The 24,930-nt window shown below is 45.1% G+C and overlaps 3 protein-coding genes across 4 annotated transcripts in view; all 3 read right to left on the reverse strand.

Annotated features, from left to right (window-relative positions):
* Positions 1-1,191: 1,191 nt before the first annotated feature.
* Positions 1,192-2,393, reverse strand: LOC117567977 (follicle cell protein 3C-1). The gene is made up of 3 exons (XM_034248331.2): positions 2,180-2,393; positions 1,528-2,120; positions 1,192-1,454 (listed from the first exon to the last, which is right to left on the reverse strand). The coding sequence occupies exons 1-3, from the start codon at positions 2,391-2,393 to the stop codon at positions 1,269-1,271; spliced, it is 993 nt and encodes a 330-aa protein (XP_034104222.2). The 3' UTR covers positions 1,192-1,268.
* A 160-nt stretch (positions 2,394-2,553) lies between these two features.
* On the reverse strand, positions 2,554-3,417 carry LOC117567726 (serine protease SP24D-like). Its single transcript, XM_034247892.2, has 2 exons — positions 3,157-3,417; positions 2,554-3,089 (listed from the first exon to the last, which is right to left on the reverse strand). The coding sequence occupies exons 1-2, from the start codon at positions 3,396-3,398 to the stop codon at positions 2,564-2,566; spliced, it is 768 nt and encodes a 255-aa protein (XP_034103783.1). The 5' UTR covers positions 3,399-3,417; the 3' UTR covers positions 2,554-2,563.
* Positions 3,418-4,192: 775 nt separating this feature from the next.
* LOC117567899 (neurogenic locus Notch protein) overlaps positions 4,193-24,930 on the reverse strand; it is a 45,291-nt gene continuing 24,553 nt past the window's right edge. The window contains exons 3-9 of one of the 2 annotated variants that reach the window (XM_034248212.2): positions 22,658-22,926; positions 22,367-22,571; positions 17,941-18,071; positions 6,744-12,982; positions 6,317-6,590; positions 5,811-6,242; positions 4,193-5,740 (exon numbers count right to left, since the gene is read on the reverse strand). In XM_034248212.2, coding sequence (XP_034104103.1) covers positions 5,397-5,740; positions 5,811-6,242; positions 6,317-6,590; positions 6,744-12,982; positions 17,941-18,071; positions 22,367-22,571; positions 22,658-22,926 — 7,894 coding nt within the window. In that variant the 3' untranslated portion in view covers positions 4,193-5,396. The remainder of the gene's footprint in view (positions 5,741-5,810; positions 6,243-6,316; positions 6,591-6,743; positions 12,983-17,940; positions 18,072-22,366; positions 22,572-22,657; positions 22,927-24,930) is intronic. The other variant, XM_052006438.1, reaches the window with a different exon arrangement.

A 24,930-nucleotide genomic window follows, 5' to 3' on the forward strand; every position in this document is an offset into this window, starting at 1 on the left:
TACTCACTTGGTACTTTTTCGTCGTTCGCGGCTGCTTCAAGTGGCCAAGCACAGGCATCAAATGATGGCAAAAACTGACTAGTCAGCGAATGAAATACTAGGCCAACATAAATCAGAAGGAAGTAAAACTACAGCAAGTCACCTAATAAATTAGTGAATCCTTACACTTGGACCCAGTTGCAAATTTAAAATTGGAAAAAACGGCAAAAAATAAACAAATACGTTAAAATTCAAAAATTTTTGTTTTTATTGTTATTATTGTGCCAAATCTATGAGTATCTTGCAAGGACTTTCTTATTTTGTTATTAGGATAACTAGCTCTATCGATTGATTGGAATTTAAGGATATTCCTATAAAACTTACTTTTTTCAAGGGGTTGGTTTAGAAAAACGGCCAAGAATTTCAATATTCCACTGTATCTCGGTAATTTGAAGGACGATCGTGACGTCCTTGGGCACAAGGATTTTTCTAATCAAGACAAATTGATTAGTGTTCTTAAAAGACCGATATTTCCTATTCTACTCGAGATAACACAAAATTTTTAATAACGAAAATTCGTGTTTTTTAGTCAGATCCTGTCTGATTTTTTGGGGGTCCTGTATTTATCGAAGACCTTTGATGAGATCTATCATCACGCCGAAGGACATTTAATGCGTCTTGGTCGTTCTTGAGTTATCTAGCAATTTATGATTTTCGCGTATTTCCATATTTTTGATGCCAATTGATAGAGTTTGTTTCTTGAAAACGCGGTTATAGCTAAACTATAACTGGTTTTCAATCAGCTTATATGCATTACACATGAATCCTTAGATGCATTTATGCAAATGAATAATGCAGTATGTGCTTCTAATTTATGTATATTTGTAAGCTGCATTTGAATCTTCATAACTGTAACGAAGCATAGATGGCGCTGTTTGTTGTTGAGGTGTGACCACAGAAATATGTAAAATACTATAATACGGAAAACCGATAATTACAACTTGTATCTTGTTATATGTTGTAATAAAAAAGCTAATACTCAGGTGGCAATTTATAAATAGGGTATTTTCTTTGTTTGTTTCTCACTATTTTAAATTTCGTTCCGCTTAAACAGGTAAAAGCGCTGCGAGCAACTGTGACGTCACTAACGATTGTGCAGTATTTTAATACCAAGACAGTTCGATAACGATAAATGATTTTGTTTACATTTTTCAAACATTGATTTTATTACGCTCATTTATTGCAGTTGGACAGATAGCTGTTATTAAGTAGTGTATGGCAAATACCGCTCAGCCAAGCAGTGGACAACGATAGGGCACGCCCTCCTTGCAGCAATACTCACGACCAGCCTGCAGATTCGTATTCACCCATTGATTATGACAGTTCTTGATGAAGAGATAGGCCCGCTCCTTGTGGCAGTTGTGTCCCAGCGTGGCGCACACAATGTTCGCCGAGTTGGGCAAGTGTTGTACAATCTGTAAAATAATTATCGTATTCGGATGTTAACCGAACTTTGCAATTGACACAATTTCAGCGGCTGCCACTCACCGCCTCCAGGCACTTCGTCTGACATTGTTTGCGTCCAATGGCATTGCAGGGATACATGCGATCCATTTCGTTGTGAATGAGCGGCGTATCGGGGAGACCATTCTTGATCTGCGAAGAGAGGAATACGCCGCAGGTGCAGGGCACAGGCTGATTCAATGGCACTGCGGCTGCGGGTGTCGGTGGTGATGGCAACGTGTTGTCTAATCCCGACTCTGTGGTACTAGTGCTACTACTGCTGCTGCTGCTGGTACTATCTGTTGAAGTAGCCACAGTTCTGGTGCTGCCTGGCATCTCTGTTGTGGACGTGACAGGACTTGGAGTACTGCTGATGCCTGACTCTGTCGTGGATCGCGATGTTCCTGCGCTTCTGGGCGTGCTATTGATGATGAACTCCACGGGCGCCGGCCAATCATCCTCTGTTGTGTCCGGGCTGCTTGTTGTGCGCATCTTGTAGCGACGATCCTTCACATAGCTGGTCTTGCCGTAGATGGGTTTCTTGTAGGCAAACTTGCTGGCCGCCACCTGCTGCTCCCAGACAATTGCAGCCAGCAATACCAGCAGCACTGCCATCAGTCGTGTAGTTGTGTTGCAAGCTAAACCATTATAATAATCAGATTTTGCTGCAGTGAATTTGCTATAACCATCAACTTACCCATCTTTCTACTGTTCTGGAATCTAGATTCACTTCTGATTGACAATTGTTCGACTCTCGCGCATTTTATGCAAAATATTTGCAACAGCGTCAGCAGTTTTTTTTTCTTGATTTGTTTTTGCTGCGACTGCGGCCAACGCTCTGACCTCCAAAGAGACAGCAGCTTGCTTCCATGAAGTTCAAGTTTAGACGGCATCAACTTCGACAGCGTCATCGCTTTATGACATTTTAGGTCAGGGCATTTGACAGCTGCTCAGTTTCGGCTTGCATTGCATTCTTCTCGGAATTGTCTCTCATTCATGAGCCACTCGCCTTCCCTCCCACAAAAAATGAAAAAGCACTTCAATTACTCGCTTGATATTTTAATAGTTGATAGCAGCCATCTTACAAATTGGCATTCTTGACAATCCAATCGCGATGATAGAAGACCTTGGCATAGCCATCGGGATTTGTGGAGCCACAGCCGCCAATCACAAAGCCAGCAATGCCAACGAGTTGACCATTCTGGATAGCCGGGCCACCAGAGTCGCCGTTGCAAGCACCGTTGCCGGCGGTGTGGGCCAAACAGATCAAACTACTGGTGAACATGAAGGTGGAGCTGATGCACTGATTCTTCGACAGCGAGCTAAGCGTGTTGTACTGCAGCAGGCGGGGCGAGGCTCCGCCAGTGGTGAGACGACCCCAGCCAGAGATGACAACCTCGCTGCCAACTGCGGTATCAACGCTGGCCAGAGGAATGGCCTTGATCACGGCGGAGTAGGTGAGGGGCTGGTCGAGCACCAGGAGTGCGACATCGTTCAAGAAGTTCCCATAGCTCTCATGGACAATGACCTTGGCCACGTTGACGACAACGCCGCCGCTGCTGCGATCCACGGTTCCGGCACGAATGCTCAGCTGCTTAGCCGAGGTACTACAAAGGGAATAATGGTTGAGAAATGAATTGTTGAACTCTGATTAACTCTCTCTGTATCACTTACACCTTCAGTGAGCCGTCGGAAGCTTCGCTGGTGACGCAATGAGCTGCAGTAAGAATGATCTGGGGTGCAATGATGCTGCCGCCGCAGATGTGCGAGGTAAGCTGACGCAACGACACCTGATGAGGGAATTGTCCTTCAACGGCATCCAATCCGCCCACAATGCGACCATCCAGCTGGGAGCTATGAGGAGCAGCAGAGGCCAAAGCAATGGCCAAGCAGGCAATCAGAAGACTCTTCATCATGTTGAATGCTTTAGGATTATGTCCAATTACTTTGCAGACTGCAAGTGATGTCAAATCGTTGGTTGGCACAGCTTTTTATACGAATCGTGATTCGCTTAGAGATATCTTATCAACTCTTTAGCATTGGGCTGGTCAGTTGTTTCGATTGGATTGGTGGCGATTACACTGGGTTTCTCACGATTAGAGGATATTATTTATGATCCATCAAGAAGTCAATGGATTGGGAATTGCCCCGTGGCGAAAGAAATTATATTTATCTGCGGCATGTGCCTAAAAAACGTCATTATAGCGAGGGACTCGCCCATTATTGTGCAATAAACTAATCTGATTTGATTTGTGATTAGCAACTGAGATTGTTAAGTTAGGAATTATCTCTAAATATTAGTTTTTGGGAATTACATGTATACTCATAAGAGAAATTAATCAAATCTTGGCTATTTTTAAGTGACCAAAACATATTGGTTGCAAATAGAATTGTGTAGAATCATTTCCATATAATTTGTTGCACATTAAGTGATGTAAAACTTTCGATATACAATATTTGATACAATATAATATCATCTGTGTAATTTTGTCATGTGACACATTTCAAATATAATTGAAAGACCTTTATTCTTTTTAAAATAATTATTTTATATTTATTATGTCAAAAAAATTTGCATTTGCATGTTTCATTCGCTGTTTTAAGTTAGGACAACAAAAAATTTTACAATTTACACATTATAATTAAAGAAAGAATCGCAGCAAAACTACACAAAAAAAAATAGGAAAATAATAATAATAAAATTAAAATTTGACAGATGTCCAAAATCAATTGCGATGACAAAAAAAAAAAAACTGTTGCATATTTTTTGAAAATATATATATAAAAATAGAAATATATATATTCATATAAATCGCTGTCAGTTAAAAAAACTTAAATTGTAGTCTGCCTAATGCCTAACTAAAAAATGGTTGGAAAATGTTATAGTTTGTTGTCTTTTTTCATGTTTTTGCTCTTGCATTTGTTTTTCAACTTAATTCAAACAATTATGAGAATCTTTTTACAATTTATGCTTAACTAAATAGATTTATATGTAGAATTACATAAAAAATATAAGTGTAAATGTATAATAATAAAAAAAAATTGATATTGTTTTTTTTTTTGTTTGCAGAATGTGTTTCGTAGTTTGTAATCGTATATATATAGTATAGCTAACAATTTTGTTTATATAAGCACTTCAGTTTCGAAACTAACAGCTAAACATGATATAATATATTACGCAATTAGTTAATTGAATTGTCTTTTGTTTTTCATTTTTGTTTAAACTTAATAGTAGACGGTAAAACGAACGTAGTCGATGCTCTAATTGCTATTGTTAATTAATTGAATTTAATTAAACTTATTTAGGGCGCTAGAGAAAAACGTTGGCCGACAATTACAAGATACAATTACAATAATTAATAATAATAATAATAATAAAAATAATTTGCGCTAATTATAATTGTTTTCATCTCGTTTATCATTAACTGGAAGCTGTGAAACGGATTGCAAAATTTTCCGCTTGTTATCATTTTGTTATCTCTCTTCGATAAAATTGTTTAAAACGTTTCCGCGCAAAATATTAGTTATTGTTATTGTTGTCTTAGGGGGGGGCGGGGGATTGGATGCGAAACTGAACAGTTCACTAACTACTTACGAATATATATAAGTATATATCTGGCGTATATGTATATATACCATTTATGATATACGATTTCAACGCGCTCTGTACAACAAACATTAATATTAAATCATTTAAATTACTACAATTATTACGTTTGTTTTGTTTTTAAATTAAAGCTTAATTTCTAGGCAAAAAAAAAGTATTTAGTTTCTTGTCTGTTATTCGTTTTTCGATTTTCATTTTGGGAGGGAGGTGATTGGGTTGTTGGGATATCATTCTTCTCGTTGTTGTAGTTCTTGGGCGCTCTTGGAGCTGTCTTTCATTCTATCGAACCATTATCATCGCCTCATTGTCAAATGTAAATGGCCTCGGACCCCTTGTTGGCCTGATGTCCGCCGGAGATGTACAAATTGTTGGCCGCCGGCGATTGTACGCCCTCGGACCAATCCGAATTGCTGCGGGGCGACGATGAGGACCAGTGTCCGGGCGATTCGGGCGATGGCGTCGGATAGCTGTCCAGCGTCTGCACCAGATGCTGTGGCGTATGGCCGCCCGAATGCTGGCTTGGCGGCGTTAGGTACTGATAGAAGGCCTGATTATGCTGTGACGATGGCGACAGCATGTTGGTCGATGGCGAGGAACCCGACATTGAACTTTGTATTGAAGGCGGATTCATTTGACCCGAGTGAAATGAGTCTGCAAATGATAGAATGTGAAGTTTCATTAGTTTCGTTGTCATACTTTCTAGTTTGATCGATTCACTTACCCGGAGATCCACAAAATCCATTCAAGTCCAAACCTGCTGAACCGAACTCAAGGCCTCCAATTGCTTGTTGCTGTTGCTGTTGTTGCTGCTGTTGTTGTTGTTGCTGCTGCTGCTGCTGTTGTTGCTGCTGCTGTTGTTGCTGTTGCTGCTGTTGTTGCTGCTGCAGCTGCGGTGACAACGTCTGCATTATTGCACTGCCTTTAGCATTGTTGGAGGACTGGGGCGCCAGCATGATGCCCATGTCGCTGCCCGTGGGCGAGATGATGCCCAGGCTAACCGGTGAGCTTTGCGGTCCCAACGAACCGTTGCCCCCACCGAGCAGACTGTTGAGATTGCTGCCGAATTGCTTCTGCTGCGTGGCATGCCGCATCGCTTGAATGTGCGTCGGCGATGTTGGCAAACTCGGCCGTGATTTGGCCGGCGATGGTGAGCCTAAAAATCGAAACAAAGAGTAACAACATTAGTATAACAGTTGAATTGAGTTAACCAACACACAATTGACTTACCCAGATAGGCGTGTGGCGATAGCGCCAGACTGCTCTGCACCGAATGCGGTGGCGATTGATTCGAATAGGGCGGACTGAGTCCCTGCTCGTGACCCCCATTGGGCACTCCACCGCCGAGACCGCACAGCGTATTGGTGCTGCGTCCGCCGTTCAGGCCCATCGCCTGTCCGTTTAGCATTTCTTGCTGAAATGGCGAGCCCATCGAGTAGCCGTAGGTGTCCAGCTTGATCATGTCCAGGCTGTTGGCTGGCAGGGATTGCAGTGACTGTGCGTTCTGTGCGTGGGGAAAGGGGAAACGGCATTAGAAGTTGTATTGGATGAAGGGGTATAACAGTTTGTTAGTTGATCACCAAACTGATACACGTATCAAAGGAATCGAATATACAAGTATAACACTTTTGTATAACAGTGCAAATGAAAAACTTACCTTGATGCAATCCTCATAGCTCGGCGGCTGCTTGGTCCCGTTGTTCGGCGGCGCTGCCATGGCATTCGAGTACATGGAGGTCGTGTCGTAGGGACTGGGCAGGTTCACCAGATTGCCATTGGCGCTGCCGTTGCCGGCCTGCACTTGTGGCGGTGGCGGCGACGAGTCCAGGTCCCCGCAATTGCCCACCGTTGGCCCCGTCGCGCTCAACAGCTGGGCAGCATTTATGCCGCCGTTCATGGCCTTTTTTGAGGCCGCACTGCTGCCATTGTTGTTGTTGTTGTTGTTGCTGCTGTTGTTGTTGGCCTTTTTTGAACTTGCCTTGCGACGCAAACTTCCCATAGCGGCACCACCACCGCCAGCCACATCCAGTCCATTGTCCGGACTGTTGCTTTCGATGAGCTTGGCCTTCTTGGCGGCCTTCTGTTTGGCAGCCTGGCTGCTCTGTTTACCCGCAGCACCGCCAGCCGCAATCACCGTCGGCTGTGTGATCAACTGCGGCTGTTGGCCAGGTGGCGGTGAACCGATCATGGCCTGTGGCGTCATGCTGATCATTTGCGGCGAACGCGGTACATGCTCGTCCAGCAGTCGGACAATGTCGTGATGCAGCCGCTCGCTGGCGACGTCGCGTGGCAGGCGATCCATGTGATCGGTGATCTCGCGATTGGCAAAGTTATCGAGCAGCGCCTTGCATGCCTCGTAGCTGCCCTCGCGTGCGGCCAGAAACAGTGGCGTCTCGTCCTTATCGTCCTGGGCATCGCGATTCGCATGATGCATCAGCAGTATGTTGACCGCCTCCGTGTTGTTAACAGCCGCCGCCCAATGCAGCGCCGTCTTGCCCGAATTATCCGCCGCATTGATGTCCGCATCCGCTGTAATCAGATCCTCGACCATGCCCTCGATCGCCAAGCGGGCAGCCAGTATCAAGGGTGTGGTGCCGTCATGCATGCGTGCATTCAAATTGGTGGCCCGATTGCGCAACAGTATCTGAAAGACGCCCATGGCATCGGCGGCAACCGCAGCATGCAGCGGCGTACGTCCGGTATTATCCTGGCAATTGGCGTCGGCGCCGGCATCGAGCAGACGCTTGGCCGCATCGGCACGCGCATAGCGAGCGGCCAGATGCAGCGACGTTTCGCCCGTCTTGTCCATGGTGGCATTCAGTTCGGCGCCCTGCGCCAACAGATCTGAGATCACCTGAGCCGTGCTATCTTCATTGTTCTCCACATCCTCGCCGCTGTCCAGGCCACCGCCCCGTACCGCCGCAATCATCAGAGGCGTCAGACCGCACGGACCTCGGGCATCCACGTCGTGTTTGCCGCCATCCTGATGTGCCGGCGGCGTCATAATGGCACGCACATCGGCCACATCGAGATGGGCCTGCGACCAGACACGTTGATCCGCCTCCTCGTATTCACTGACCATGGTGTGATCGCTGGCATAGCCCACGCTTGTCAGACCGGCTACACTGCCGCCTCCTAAGCCGCCCAGACCACCAAGTCCGCCGCTGTTGAGTTGATCGCCGCGCTGACGCTTCGGTTGTGGCATGTCCGACTCATCGTCCGACCAGTGACTGCCTCCGCCAACACCTCCCGGTAGTTGATGTGCCTGCGCCTGAGCCAAACCCACTTGCTTGTTGAGGTTACGCATCTCCTGACCATGGGGATCGCGACGACGTCGTTGCATCACTGCAGCAGCTGGGGCACGGAAACCCTCGGGGAACCAGGTGACGCCATGCGCACGCTTGCGCTGCGTACTCAACACCATGCCCACGAAGGCAAGCGCTATGATCACCAGTATAATGCCCGAGATCACGTACTTGACATTCGCCGGTGATTCGTAGTCAACATCAGCGGTGTCCTGCACACCGCGTACACTGTAGATGGGATAGCGATTGGCGAACGTATGTTTGGCGGCGGATGCGGCCAAGAATTCGGCTGCTTCGGTGGCACGATTGAAGCACTCGGTGCACTTGCGATTGTCAATCTCCAGATAGATCTGAATGCCCGTCTGTCCGTTGCTTTCCGTGTAGATGATCTTGTGTTTGCGTCCAAACTCCGAGTCCTGTATGTCCGGCATGCGAGAGCTGCCCTTCCAGGTGAATATCATGTCCTTGCCATCGGTGTTCTTCTTCACACGCACCGTAGTGCGCAGCACGTGACTCATCTCGCGCAGGAATTGCGCCTGCTTCGCACGAAACTGTCGTATATCCATCAGCATGACCACCGACATGGCACCCTCGGCCAGCTGTGGCGATTGCTCCGACTTCTCACAGTCGAGACCATCCCAGCTGCACTCGGCATTGTTGCAGCCGTAATCACAGAACCCATCACCGTAATGCTTCTGACAGTAGGCATCATAGATGGCCGCACAACGCTTCAGCTTCTGCTCACAGTCGCGTCCATCGTAAAGGCAAGCCGCGTTGTTGCACTCCTCATTGCACTGTCCGTCCATGAAGACACGCCAGCACTGCGGTGCAGTGCAATTGGCCCACGGATTGATGCCCAGCGAACAGTCGTTGCCATCAAAGTTGCACGCCTTAGTGTTGCACTCGTTGTTACAGACGCCGTTGCTCTGCTTCTCCGGACAACCGCGTTTCTCGCACATCGCCCGCTGTTGCTCAGCATCAGCGTCATAGATACCCGCGCCTGCTGGACCAATGCCATTGCCGCCACCGCCGGCTGCACCCGAGTTGCCACCGCTGCTGCCACCCGCCCAGCCGGCATAGTTCTTGTCGTAGATCTCGCAACGTTTGCCCGTCCAATTGCTGGGACAGAGGCAATCGTAGTCGCCCAGTAGATTGTCGCAGGCGGCATTCTGCAGACACGGATTCGGCTGACACTCGTCCAGCGTGTCCAGCTCACAGTGTTGTCCAGCTGTGCCGCGTACGCATTCGCATCGATAACCTCCGGCGTCGTCGATGATGCAGCTGCCGGCGCGACACGGATTCGAGTCGCAATCCTGTCCGCTAAACTCACAATTCTTGCCGTAATAACCGTCCGCACACACACAGTGATGTCCGCTCTGCTTGGTGCTACAGACGCCGCCATTCTGGCACGGCGACTGCGCACAGAAGTTCACCTTGTGCTCACAGTGGCGTCCCATGTGTCCGGGTCGGCAATTGCAGTGATAGTTGTTAACCAGTTGCACGCAATCGAGGGTGCCCGCATTAGAGCAGGGATTACTCAAGCACTCGTTGATGTCGCCCTCGCAACGTGCGCCCACAAATCCAGGCGGACACGAGCACTCAAAGCCACCGACACGATCAATGCAGCTGCCATTGTTGTGACACGCATCCGGCTTGCAATCGTCCTGATTCAGCTCACAAATGATGCCCAGCGTACCCGGTGGACAGCTGCAGCTGAAGCCCTGCACGAGGTCGTGACAGGTTCCACCATTCTGGCAGGGATTCGGTGCACAATCATCGATGTTCAGTTCACAGTTCTGACCCTGGAAGCCCTGGCGACAACTGCACTTGTAGGCACCGATCAGATCGCGACAAGTGCCGCCATTCTGACAAGGCTGCGAGGCACACTCATCGATGTCCTGCTGACAGTAGCTGCCCGCATATCCTTGCGAGCAGTAGCAGACGTGACTGTTGCCGTGATTCTTGCACGTACCATTGTTACACAGCTGCTTCACTGTGATCCCCTTGCGCTGTGCCGCATCCTGGCAGCTGATCATCTGCACATCGCACAATTTTCCCGTCCACCCAGCGGCGCATTTGCAGTTGAACTGATGCTTCAGCTGGCTGCAACTGGCGCCATTCTCGCACGGCGACTGTGCACACCAGTCCACATAGTCGGAGCACTGTTTGCCCGTAAATCCGCTGGGGCAGTGGCAAGTGTATTCGTCGCGTTGCTCGTGACAAGTGCCGCCATTCAAGCAGGGAGCCGAGTCGCATTTGTTCAGCTTGTACTGACAATTGGCACCGCTGTAGCCGGCCAAGCAGCTGCAGTTGTAGCCATTGATGCCATCCACACAGCTGCCACCGTTGAGGCACGAACTCTCCGTGCAATCCTCATCGTTCGTCTGGCAATTGATGCCGCTAAAGCCGAGCGGACACGTGCACGTGTAGCTGTTCACATACTGGCGACAAGTGGCTCCATTCTGGCACGGCATGCTCAGGCACTCGTTGATGTCCGTCTGACAGTGTTTGCCCTCGAATCCATCCACGCAGAGGCAGTCGTAATCGCCAATTCCATCCAGACAGGTGCCGCCATTCTGGCAGGGGAACGAGGCGCAATCGTCGGTGTTGATGGCGCAGTCGCGTCCCTCATAGCCCTTGGTACAGACACAGCGATAGGAGCCGGGCACATTGACGCAAGTGGCGCCATTGCGACACGGCGAACTGAAGACGCACTCATCAATATCCTCGGCACAGTAGCGTCCCGTATAGCCCAGCTTGCAGGTACACGAAAAGTCCAGGAAATTGGGACTCGGTGTGCACTTGGCTTCGTTGCGACACCGATTACTTGCACACGGATCCAGCTGGCTCTCACAATTGAGTCCGGTGTAGGGCACCTTGCACACGCACTTGTATCCATTGACCTTGTCGATGCAGGTGCCGCCATTGGCGCACGGATTGCTCAGACAATCGTCGATGTTCGTCTCGCACTTGTGACCCGTGTAGCCGGGCATGCATTGGCAGCTGAAGGCGTTGAGCTTGTCGAAACAGATGCCACCGTGCTGGCAGGGATTGCTAGCGCACTCATCGATGTCCTGTTCACAACGTTTGCCCGCATAGCCGGGCGGACAGTGGCAGATGAACTCGTTGATGCCATCCTCGCAGCGTCCATCGTTCACACACGGACTCGACGCACACTCATCGACATCGCTGAGGCAACGCGCATCGTAGAAGCCCCGGGGACACTCGCACTTGAAGCCGTTCACCAGATCCATGCAGACACCGTTGTTGGCACACGGATTGCTCGCACACTCATTGACATTGAGCTCACAGTGCTGACCGGTGAAACCGGGGACACATTTGCAGTCGTAGCTGTTGATGCCATCCACACAGGTGGCGCCATTGTTGCACGGATTGCTGTGGCATTCGTTCACATTGATCTCACAGTTCTTGCCACTGGTTCCCGGCTGACACTGGCAGATGTAGCTGCCCACGCGGTCCACGCAATGGCCACCAAACTGACAGGGATTCGATTCACATTCGTTGATCTGCTTCTGGCACAGATAGCCGGTGAAACCGCGATCACACAGACACTTGAAGCTATTGTCGCCATCGATGCACTTGCCCCGATGACACGGACTCGAGTCACAGTCGTTGATGTTGATCTCACAGCTGGCGCCCGTATAACCTGGGGGACACTCACAACTGTAGCCGGCAATGGAGTCATGACAGATGCCCATGTTGCGACACGGCTGCGACTGGCAATCATCGATGTTGATCTGGCAACGAGCGCCCGTGAATCCCAGGGCGCAGCTGCACTTGAAGCCATTTATCTTGTCGTGACAGGTGCCATCGTTCAGGCACGGACTCGACTGGCATTCGTCGATATCGATTTCACACTGGGTACCCGTGAATCCGGGCATGCAGACGCAACGAAACGTGCCCGGATCATCCAGACAACTGCCCTCATTCTGGCACGGATGCGATTCGCACTCATTTATGTTTGTCTCACAACGCGGTCCAGTGAATCCCTGCGAGCAATTGCACATGAACGAGCCCGGCGTATTCACACAGATGCCGTTGTGTTCGCACGGCGATCCCTGGTCACACTCATCGATATCCTCGGAGCAATCGACTCCCTTGTAGCCCGTGGCACAGGAGCACGCATAGGAGCCATTGATGGGACTGGTGTCGCAAATGGCATCGGCATGACAGGGATTCGAGGTGCAGGCGTCGTCCAGATGGCACAACAGTCCCGTCTTGCCCGCCTGGCAACGGCAATAGAAGCTGCCAACGCCATCGATACAGGTGGCACCATCGAAGCATGCCGCATTCAAGCAATCGTCAATGTTCTGACTGCAGTCACTGCCGTTCCAACCATTCACACAGATGCAACTGTAGGTGCCATGGGCATTCGTGCAGGTGGCTCCATTCTGACAGACGGACGGACGCATCGCACACTCGTCCACATCCACGTCACAGAAGCGACCCGTGAAATTCGGGGGACAGTTGCAGCGATAATCATTGATACCGTCCACACAGGTGCCGCCATTTTGACACAGATTTCCGGGACAATCGTCGATATTCTGTTCACAGTTCTTACCCTCAAAGCCTGCAAATAAAAGAACCGATTGTTAGAAGTCTAATATTCAAATCAAGATATGTAGTTAATACTTAAAATCTACGCAAAAGCCGCAGATACATATTCTAAGTGAAGTTTGGCAACGTTGCTCGACTGAAGACGCAATTAATCATGCGCAGTAGAAAATTATGTGCTTGCCCATATAAGAATTTGAAAAGATTGTTAAGGCAAGCCATATTAAAAAAATATGTTATAGTATTACTAACAACGTTGTATAAGAATAAATGTAAAATAACAAAAAATGTATTCATGTTTGCAAATTCATGAAATGAAGTCCAAGCCAAGTCCATGTTAGTAGACTTACGCTGCTAGGAGAGATAAGCAAGACAAGATAATGCAATTGATGTTGAAGTTGGAGAGTTTACAACTTGTTCATGTGTAAACATTGATTTTGCAGTGAGATAAGTAGGATAGGGAAAACGGTCGTTTTTAAGACGTTTGACTGTACAAACAAAATGTATGTAATCGCATAAGGATTGGCGCTTCAAGCTAGGGAAAGTTGTCCGAAAGTTAAACAAATTCTATTGAAATTTGAAGTTGCGTAAAAACGTTAAATATACTAGCAAAAAGTATGTAGTGTCCATTTAAAAAAGGGTCACACTATCATGTGGAGATGTGGGAGTTGGGAACACATGTGTGGGTGTGTGGATATGTCAGACATGTGTGTATGTGTGCTCAATGAAGTGCATAAACAGATTTATGGACAACAACACACAGCATCATAAAATGCTTCAATAAACGAAAACGTTTCCAGCGACAACAACAACAGCAGTAATAATAACAACAACAACCACTGGCCAGGGCTGATATAAAAAGTGGTTGCCAGGCAATGCAAAGAAGGCGCACAAAGCGCAGACAACGCTTAAAATATGTCTACAAATACATAAGTATGTCTGACAATGTGTGCGTATGCAGCTGTGTTGCACATGTTTAGGCAGACAGATGGATGGAGTTTAGTGAGCGTACAGAGCACAGCATGAGGGAGGCAACCAAGAGAGATAGAAAAGAGAGAGAGAGAGCTGAAAGAGCGAAGACAGGTAAACCAAGAACAACAGCCGGCGCTCTTTTACTCTCTCAAAAGGTTGCGCCTGCGGCAATGTTCATACATACACACACACACATCTACAGATACAAAAAATATTCATACATATTCACATACATACAAACAAACAACAACAATAAAGCCGTCGCGCCGCTGCGCATGCGAAGCGAATGAGCAAACAAAATGCAAAGAAGAAGAAGTAAAACAGACGCTCGCATGCGCATGTGTATAAGTATGCATGTATACATGAGCGAGTGTGTGTGTGTGTACAACACGTCTTTGGTTGTTCTTTCCCACGGTCTCATATCTGGCCAGGCAGCTATCTGAATGCGCGCCAAGCAAACGAGCGCAACGAGCGTCGTCCACGAGCGCGCTCGTTTTCCCCTCTTTTGCCATCCACAAAGCACAACGAGTGTAAGCGAGAGAGAGAGTGAGTGAGCTCGCGTTTGTGGAAGCATAACAGCAAGAGCAACAACAACAACAACAAGAAATGTTGCTTATGCTGCGACTGCGACTTTGCTTCGTTTGCTCGTTCGTTCGTTCAGTTGTCGGCACGCCTCATCGCTCGGCTCGGTTTGGCTTGGCGCGGTTTGTCTTCGGCTCACTTCGGCTCGACTGCGCTCGGCTTGGTTCAGATCGTGGTTCGTGGCTCGATCGAGTTTTCTACTTTTATGTTCGGACTTCGACTTTGTTCATTGCGCTTTACTTTGTGCTTCATTCGAGGAATTAAATCGCACTTTATGTCGACCTCTCCCCACTCAACGGCTCGCTGTTCCCTCTCCTCCCCACTCCACACTCCGCAAGCACCTTCTTTTACGTACATACATACATATATGCTCGCCCTCACTCTCTCTAACTGCTGGTTAACTGGCTCTTTCTCTCTCTTTGCGCTCAGTGCTTGCTGCTCGCCCACAGCTTATTTTAATGGCTTTGCCTGGCTAGGTCGGGTTTCGCTTCGTTTTGGTCTTAAAAGAAGGGCCCAAAACACATACACACACACACACACATACATACATAAATACGAAGAGCTATAGCTTGTTGTGCCAGCCCAGTTATTGTCATTGTTGTTGGGGCTGATCGATTTTGTTGTTGTTGCTGTGCACAGTTTTTTTTGTGGGCATTTTGTTGTTGTTATTATTATTATGATTATGTGTGTGTGTGTGTGTGTGTGTCTGACTGGGGAGACTGCAACTTGTTGCCTGTGTGGATTGGAGAGTGGCATTTTCAATGCATACTTTTTAAAAATAAACCAAGGCAGGGCAACAACAGCATCTGTTGATCTGTTGCACATGTGTTTCAACTACAAATATGTATATACAATGTACATATATGTATGTGTGTATACATACATACATACATACATACGTTCGTTGCATGCCACATTCGTTGATGGTTACCCAGTCACTTAGTGGCACTTTGAACTCTCTAGCCAGCGACAACAACAACATCAACAGTTGCTCCAGTGGCTCTCAAACCACGCCAAAGAGCAAACATTTAATTAAATGCCTGCTACAATGTAATTTGCTCATTTCTTCTTTTGTTGCATGCACAAATGTACTTATGTGTGTGTGTACGTGTGTGTGTGTCCATTTAAGTCAATTGGCTTGCAACAATTTGCATGAGTTGTTGGTCCGTTGGGTCAATCGGCGACCTGTGGCAAAAGCTTAGCAACAATGTTGCAAAGCAATTAAGAGCAAATGGAATTCCTTTCCCATCCGCATGCAAATACACAAAAAATATTCTGAAAAGCTTAGCAACAATGTTGCCAAATGAATTGCCAGCTGAAACAGTTATCGATTAATGCAATATATCATCTGTGTGTTGGAGAGTGTGTGTGTGTGTGTAGAGTTGTTCTTCTGAGTCATGACTCGCCACGAGCCAAGCGCTGGCCCAAGTTTACTTTTGTTGCTGCTGCCCACGCGAAGTCAAACTCGTTTGCTAGCTAAAGTCGCCGTCGTCCCTTCCCCCCTTCCCCTTCCCCTTCCACTATAAAGTTGCTGCTGCTACCAATTGCATTATGCATCATTCATCAGCTGCAAGTTGCAACGTTTACCCCAAAAGCAACGCATCCCATTTTCCACAGCATTCTACTTTTCTCTCTCTCTCTCTCTCTCTCTCTCTCTCTCTCTGTGGCTTTCTCGCTCACTCTCTTGAGGCATGACCTCCTTAGGGCGTAACTGCGCTTAAGCATCGCAACGTGCAACGTGCAACGATGTCGATCGTACATCATCTCATGGTCCGTGGCTGATTTATTTGTAATTTGCTTGGGCAGCAGAGCAAATTAAGCTCGATTTTGATGCCTTTGACTGTGCATCGACTTGTCCTGATTGAAGTCGTCGTCGTCGTCGTCATCCGCTGTCCACAAGGGAATGTGGAAGGGTTGAAGGCGGCACCTGGGAAACAAGTTGCAAACAGTATTTTTTCTGTTGTTGCAATTGCGACTGCGGTTTGTGCCGCCCGTTTTGCATAATGAGTGCAACTCCGCCCCTCCTTCAACAACAGCAACAACAACAACACCAACTACAACAAAAAATTCCCATTGGCGTCTCCCGCGCTCTCCCATCGTGATGTCCACAGGGCGCTTCGTGTCGTGTTGTGTTTTGTTGTGTTGTGTTGTTAGTTTCGACTCGTTTATTGTTGCTGTTGCCGTTGCTATTGCTGTCGCTTTTGCTTTTGTTATATCTGTAATTTGTGTTGCCCAACACTGGCGCACACAAAAGGCGTTATAACATTGCCATTGCATTATTCTCCCTCTCTGTCTGTGTCTGTGTTTGTGTGCAAAAATTCCTTCAAAATGGCCGCCGCCGTCGCCGCTTTTGGTCACACTTTCACACGCTCGGCTCATTAGAATTTTTGATTGGGCGCAATTAAAATAAGCAACAAACCTCCGATTCCCCGTCGCCGAACCCGCTTCAATCACTCTCAAACTGTACTCAGACTTTCCATTGCAATTTATGATAGTAACTAACCCCGCGACCATTCTCATTGCATCGAAAATGCAACGCAAGTCTCTTCATCAATTGAGCGAATTAAATTGCACACACACACACACACACACACACTCACGCACACACAGAGTCATAAATATATGTAAATGTTGGCAATTTACATGCTCAAATTGAATGGGGCGACAATTGACATCAAATGTGTGGAGTGCAGCAGCGTCTGAGGGGAAGGACAGAGCATTTGTTATTAAACAGCGGCAGATGTCACTTTAACCAACCATTGACACTGACTTCGATAACAAAAGCTGACTATTTATATATCGATCGGTATATTAAATATAGCGACAACTAACATATCGATCATTTTGTGTTTTTTATACTGATTATGCATAATCTCCTAAATACATGAATATTAAATAAATTTTAAGAATATCTTGCTTGAATAGTGTTTGTTGCTTTGGGCAGATCGATAACATAGCGATAACACACTGATCGATAGAAAAGGGAGATTTGATTTTTTTGTGTGAATATGAAGATTTATCTGTAAGTCATAATTATATTATCTAGTGTTGTGAATAGAATTGAATGCATACGTTTGCATAGCAATAACATCGATCGATAAAAACGATAGAGAAAACAATGAGATCTAATTGTAGGGAATATGGCTAATATCTGAGTACGTAGTTCTAGCTCCGAAATATTGTTATAATATAATAGTATCTAAGAATATCTTGATTCCATATTAACTGCTGTTTACCGTTGATCGATAACACACTGATCAATCCATCGATAGAAATGTAAGACTTGATATTATAGTAGTATGTTAAATATATAGAATTTCTAAATAACATTTAAGAATGTATGGTGTGCAAACTTTGTAGTTGTTTTACGTTTACGCTTATCGATAGCTTAAAATCGGAGTAATAAAAATGTAAACTTACCACGGGGACACTTGCAGTCGTAGGTGAGTCCATTGGCCCGACATGTGCCACCATTTTGGCAGGGCGAGGGGGAGCAGGGCTTGTACTTGGTATCGCAATCCTTGCCAGTGTAGCCAGCGGGGCACATGCATCTGCAATGAGTTGTCAAGAATAGCAATAATATTAGCAACGGGAATTTTGGTGGTTGTAGCAGCAGCAACTGCAACTGCAACAGCAGCATCACACGAATAAGTTAATTGCAACGTGCAACTTCCGTTTGAAGCGAAATGCTGATGGATGGACATGGCATGCGCCTCATCCGACACAGCTGCTGTGTTGGATCAGAGCCTGATCTATACTTTGGCCTCCTCTCTATCACTCACTCTCTTTCTTAGTCTGTCTCTCTCTCTCTCTCTCTCTCTATCGCTCGCTCGCTCACTCATTCTTCCCTCTCTATTTCGGTTTGTTGCCTGTTACAATTGCTTTGAGCTAGGCAGGCATTAACCGGTTCTTTGGGGCTGGGTAAACTACAAAGAGGGCCATAACAATGTTGGTAGCTAGTTTTTCATTTTTTTCCCATTTTTTTTTTTTGTATTTGTATTTGTATTTTTATTAGTATTTTTCTCTCTGTTTCTCTCGCTGTCCTCTTTTTTGGTGTGTGTGTGTGTGTGTGTGTACATTGATTTTTGTTGGACACAATTCCTCTAATTGTTTATGTTTATTATATGAAAACTTAATTTACTGGCAAAGAGAATTTCTTGAGAATTCGAGAACTGGTTTGCTTGGCTCTTGTTTTTGGCCCACTGTGCACAGTGGTGGTGTGTGTGTGTGCACTTTGACCATAAAAGGCAGCTGCTATTTAGCTTCCACCTCCTCCTCGTCGTGCTCTCCCTCGTCTCACGGTAGACAGCGGCTAATTAAGACCATTAAACGCATTTAATTAAATTAAACAATTAAATGGCACAAAAACGCTTAAATAGGCAACAGGCCTCGAGTGCCGCAATAGTCTTTAGGGACCTGTGTAACTCTGGCCAATGAACCGAACTACCTTACATCCCCCCTCTCTCACTCTCTTTGGCTCCCCGCTTCACGGCTTTGCTGACCAAATTACACATCGAAAATTGCTTCACCTTCGCTTTGGGCAAAACTAACGAACGAAATTCAAAATTGATTTTTGATTGACATGTGAAACTCAGCGGGCAAATGGCCGCGGGCCAAACATTTTTATACCCGGCATTTGCTTTTTTTTTTTTCTCTTCATTTTTCGTTTTTCGTTGTGTTGTTCATGGCGGAAGAGAGAAGCAGAAGATCAGACCCACCGCAAAGGTAAAGGCGAAGGTAAAGGGCTGATGATCGTTGTTGGATCATTAAGTTCGCGTAGTGAATGCACTCATCGGATCGGATCGGATCGCATCACCTCGGATCGCGTGTGCGATAATCGTTAGAGTCCGGCCAATTGAGTATACTCGAACGTGTGACTCAATGTATTCATAACTATTAATTTATTCACGAGTGTATTTGAAGCTGCTGAAGATGATTAGCAAATGGTTGCACATACATCACTATTCATGAATACACTCAGTTGGCTCCCCTTTTTAAGGCTCACTTGATACTTATGAATACACTCACTTGGGTAAAAGAAATGCAATTTCTACTCTAACTTGATACTCATGAATACACTTGGTTAAAAAAAGTAATACAATTTGTACTCCAACTTAAGTATAAAAGGACTACAATTTTCTCTATCACTTGATACTCATGAATACACTCATTTCACTAAAGGGAATAACATTTTTATTTCCACTTGATACTTATGAATATAATGGCTTAGGTGAAAGAAATACAATTTCTACTCTCACATAATATTCATGAATACACTCACTCAGCTAAAAGGAATACTATTCTACATATAACTTTCTACTCATGAATACACTCACTTTCTTATACAATTTGTACTCTAAAAGGAGTACACTTTTGACTCGCACTTGTTACTCATGAATACACTCACTTCACTAAAAAAAAATACAATTTTGACTCTCACTTGAGACGCATGAATACATTCATATTGTCTAGCACATAAATCGAAAGAAAACGAAATGTATTCATTGAGCTATTCATGTTGTTTGCAGCCGTAAATATTGCCAAACTGACAGGCTTAGAATCTAATCGAATGTTATTCATATGCAGCATTCACTCACTCATTCATATTCATTGTGGCATCGAGCATGACTAAGCTAGTGTATCGGCTGGTAGTATCTGTATCTGTATCTGTATCTGTATCTATCGCTTCGTATCGATCGATCGAGTCCACTAAATTAACAATTTTATTTGGCGAAAATTTAAATAACGTTTTATTTACGCATAAACACAATCAAAATCAGCCATTGAATGGGAAATTAATGCGAATTTATCAACAGTGGCAGACATTAAAGCCAAAAAAAAACTGAATCCCATTCAGAAAATGCAAAGAATACTGAATATCGATCGATTCGATATCGATACTCAAACGGCATTAAAACGTCAATTTAACGAGTAATCAAACCCGATTCGAATTTAAATTCTAATTGCAATTTATGAGTTTAGCAAACGGAAGTAGTGAAGAGTTTAAGTTTGCAGGATGTTTGCTTTCATTTGGCATAATCAGTAAAGACTTTCAAAGCACAGCAAAGAGCAAAGAGCAAAGCAGTAATTCAACAGCGCGACAATTCAACAAATTATCAATTAGTTAGCGATCGCAGCATATGCTAATTATCGATCGCAACACATGTTCACCTCGCACTTTTCAGTTCGGATTTTAGTCATTATTATTATGTTTTTTTTTTTTTTGTGTTTTGTATTTGGGTTGTTAGAAGTTGACGTTTAAGCTTAACAAAAGAGTTAAATACCTTCGCCTCCCCTCAAACGCTGGCCGCCTCTGCCAAGCCTCTTGGTAATTTGTGTATTTCAAATTAAAAATGCAAATGATGCCAACGAAATAATTTAATTTACTTTGTGACCAGTTCAGAGCCGGAGACGCAAACACAAAGCGCCGGAAATTTCAGTTGGCTTCGTTCGTTCGTTCGTTGATGGGGGGGAGAAAACGAAACGCGGGGGCAGCAAAAGGCAACAGGCGGAGTCTATTGAATGATCAGTTGTGTGTGATTTATTTTGAATAGTTTTCGTTTGACTGTTTTTTTTTTTGTATATTTTAATTAGAGTGGAAACGTTGCGTTGTTGTCGCTGCTGACTTGGTAACTTGGCCAATTGCCAATTTGTTGACCAGTGTTCGAGCAAAAACGAAAAAAAAAAATGAACAAAAATCCATAAACAATCTTAATCGATTTCATATGCAAATATTTAGTAACGATCCATTCGAACACCGCAACAATGGAGACCGAATTCGATTTTATAAATTATTAGTTTTAAATTGTCATTAATTTGGCGCACAGCCGCAAACAGTTTTTCGATAAATTAGATAAATATGCAAATCTAACGATTTGTTTTCTTCTCCGTCAACCGTTTTTCCCCCCCTTCCCCCCCTCCCCCCTCTCACATCTCTTCGAGACGAGCTCATCAATCGGAATGTGTCTGATCTTTTGTCGAACAAGCGGCCAAATTTGCACTTGTCATGCGTTGAAATATCAACTAGATTCAACAAATGGCACCAGCTAAAAGTGATGAGTAAACTTTTGAGAGCGGACGAAACAGCGAGGAGGATTAAGTGCTTAACCAACTTTTAGTCCTTTGCATAGATAATACTAAACAGTTTTTCCTAGATACTTTAATTCTGACTCACAACTACTATTCTTTTCTCATTCTTAATTAAACTTAAAGTACTTAATTTGATACTTTTCCAAATATTCATAGTTCTCTAAAATATTTCACATCTTTATTCTTTTTTCGCTTTTGTGCTCCTTTTCCATACATTCTTAGTTTTATGAAATATTGCTAAAGCAGTTGCATTGCTTATAAATCTTTATACCACTTTTGCTGTTCGTTTAATAGAGGATTATTAATATATAATATTATATATTTAAAACTGAGAAACAAACTGTGGAGCAGATCAAGTGCTCAACAAAATTTCCATCCTTCTCAAACTTCCCAAAGAAAACCAACGAATAATACTTTTCCCATTTTGCTGATTGTTTAATAGTTCATTTTGTGCACTTCTCAATTCGAATATGAAAAACTCCATTGAGTAAAGTACGCTGAGAATAAAGTGCTCAACTAATTTGTAGTCTTTTGACAAACCTTTAGATACTAGCAAAGTTTTTTCCAGCTAAAATATTTTAAATCTTGTTCTACAATACTTTTGCTCTAGAATAAGCAACTTAATCAATTTAATGTCATGGCTCAAAGACAGCTTCAGTTATCCGCGCTTTCATCTCAATTGGCTGGCGTCAATCAGACTTTGTGAATTAAGTTGCAACGGTGTGAGAAATCAAAATCAAATATAAAAAATACTTACTGATAGGAGCCATGCGTGTTCACACAGGTGCCGCCGTATTGGCAGGGATTCGATTGGCATTCCTCGACATCCTCGGAGCAAGTGTGACCGGTGAAGCCAGGCGGGCAGTTGCAACTGAAGCTGCTGCTGCCAGCCGAGGCGGAGCAGGTGCCGCCATTGCGACACGGTGAACTGGCGCAGAGATTCTGTGTCTGGCAGTGATCGCCTGTGTAACGAATAAAAGAGAGAAGCGAAGAGAAGAGAAGTGTTCGTTAAATGCGATTAGCAATCAAGAAGACTAGATTTACTTACCCGTATAGCCATTGGCACAGATGCAGGTGTATTCTTGCAACGTTTTCAGCTGGCAAGTGCCGCCATTGAAGCAACGCGTCTGATCGCAGGCATTGGCCACCGCAATCTCGCAGAGCGACTCCTCAAAGCCGAGCGGACACAGGCACGAGATGCTCGGCCGTCCATTCCGAAAGGCCACCTGACAGGTGCCACCATTCTGGCAGCGTCCATGGCCCGTCAGACATGGATTCCGATGTTCACAGTAGTCGCCAACGAAACGCGTATAACAACTGCAACGAAACAAACGAAAAAAAATAGAGATGCATATGAGATACATACATGAGATTCGATTCATACGGGTTTCAAAAACTATGAGATACATTTTGTGATCGGCGATTGGCGATCGCGTTGCCGATAATGAACAACGCACATTACACCAAAAAAAAATATCTAGTTTATGGACACACGCTCTGCCACAGCAAATGCAATCGGCGGCAGATTTGTGTCTAACGATAAGCGCGGCAAAAGTGCGAAAAGCCCCTGACACTAACTGACAAACTTGCCTCATTTCCGCCAAAGACAAAGACAAGCGACAAGCTGCCCCGGCCAAACAACTTTGGACTTTCACAGCTCGCCGAGATGCAAATCGACAAAAGATAAAGCTGCCACAGAAAAAAAAGTGTGTCAATAGTCTAATGTGTATTCTTTATAACTTCCCATTCTAAGCAGATTTCTATTTACTTGTTAAATCAATCAACGTTTTCATAATTAAAATACTTCAGTTGAACACATTATTAATCAAAAAGTCTCTTAAAGTGTTTCATATCCTTGACATAGGTAAGCTCAACTCGAGTCGATCAATTAATGCGCTTTTCGTCTCATTAAAAACCAATAAGCATAGTACAACAACAACAACAACAACGATAGAGCAAACATAATACTGCAACAACAGCAAATTAGCAAAGTAATTGCAGTCATCGAATGCGGCGCACTTCGATTGCCGATGTCGATGACGATGTTGATGACGATGACGTTGTGGTGATGATGATGATGATGATGATGTTTTGTCGAGTTTGGTTGGTGTTGACTGGTTGCTGTTGTATGTAGTAGTGGTTGCTGATGATGACTCCCGACTTGGAGCTAAAGTCGAACGACAACTTGCACATTGTTGTTTTCCCTTGAGAAAACAATTTTTATGTACGGTAATTTGTGCGCGATCTTGATTGCATATTAAATTTTCATCGAAGCCAAAGTCAAAGCCAGCAATGAGAAAATTACACGCATTGCAACAGCAACAGCAACAGGCGGCAGCAACTGCAACATCAGCAACACCAACAACAACAACAACAGCGATGAGAGATGAAGACGCAGAAGCAATGAATAATCATTAAGGCGCGACTTCTTTGGCCAACGGCTAGCTCCATAGAGACAAAAGAGCGAGAGAGAGAGAGAGCGATAGAGAAGGAGAAATAGAAAGAAGACTTGATCGGAACGGCTTTTCTTTGGCTTCGACTGCGGCTTTGCCACATACCGTTACAAGTGTGTGAAAATGCTTTAGATTTAGCATTAATTTGTAACACACATAACCTCACTAAATGCCCAACCTAACCTCACTTTTCAACTGTGTGTGTGTGTCTGCATGTGTCTGTGTGTTGCTGCTGCCGATTGTTGATCGTAATCGAAGCCATTGGGAAAATTAAATGGCGGTAGGCAAAACAGTTAGCAACATCTTGTTGCTGCTGCTTGAGAAATCGATGTTTTGCTGCTGATCGGCTGCTGCGTTGCAAGTGAACACTTGGTGTTGAGGGGAGGAGGAGGGGGGGGGGGGGGGGGTAAGTAGAGAAGTTGGGGCCCCGAACAAAACTGAAACAAACCAAGTGGACGGCCAGTGGCGATGTGGCTGATAAGACAGCAAAACTCCCCATTCAAATGAGGTGTCAGCCGTTTTTCTATGTTTTTTTCGTATACCCGGGCAGGCAAAGAACGGAAAGGGTATGATCGTTTAATGTAAAACGAAATAGTTGCTTAATAGATACAAGTAACTTGTGATCAATTATTGAAATTTTTAAATTTCTATTCTTTGAAATTCCTGATCATTTTACAGATTGCAATTTTTGGGTACTTAAAAGTCGAGCACATTTCACTTGCACCGTTGCAGTGCTTGAAAAATTAATGTAATATAAATTATACACGAGCCAGTTGAACTGAACTGAGCCCAGTTACCAACGAAGTTGGTAGTGAGCTGAGAGTTTTGCCTGCTTCGGTTGGTAACTTGTTTCGTGTTGTGTTTTCAA

The sequence above is a fragment of the Drosophila albomicans genome, chromosome X, assembly GCF_009650485.2.
Source record: "Drosophila albomicans strain 15112-1751.03 chromosome X, ASM965048v2, whole genome shotgun sequence".
Taxonomy (NCBI): Eukaryota; Metazoa; Arthropoda; class Insecta; order Diptera; family Drosophilidae; genus Drosophila; species Drosophila albomicans.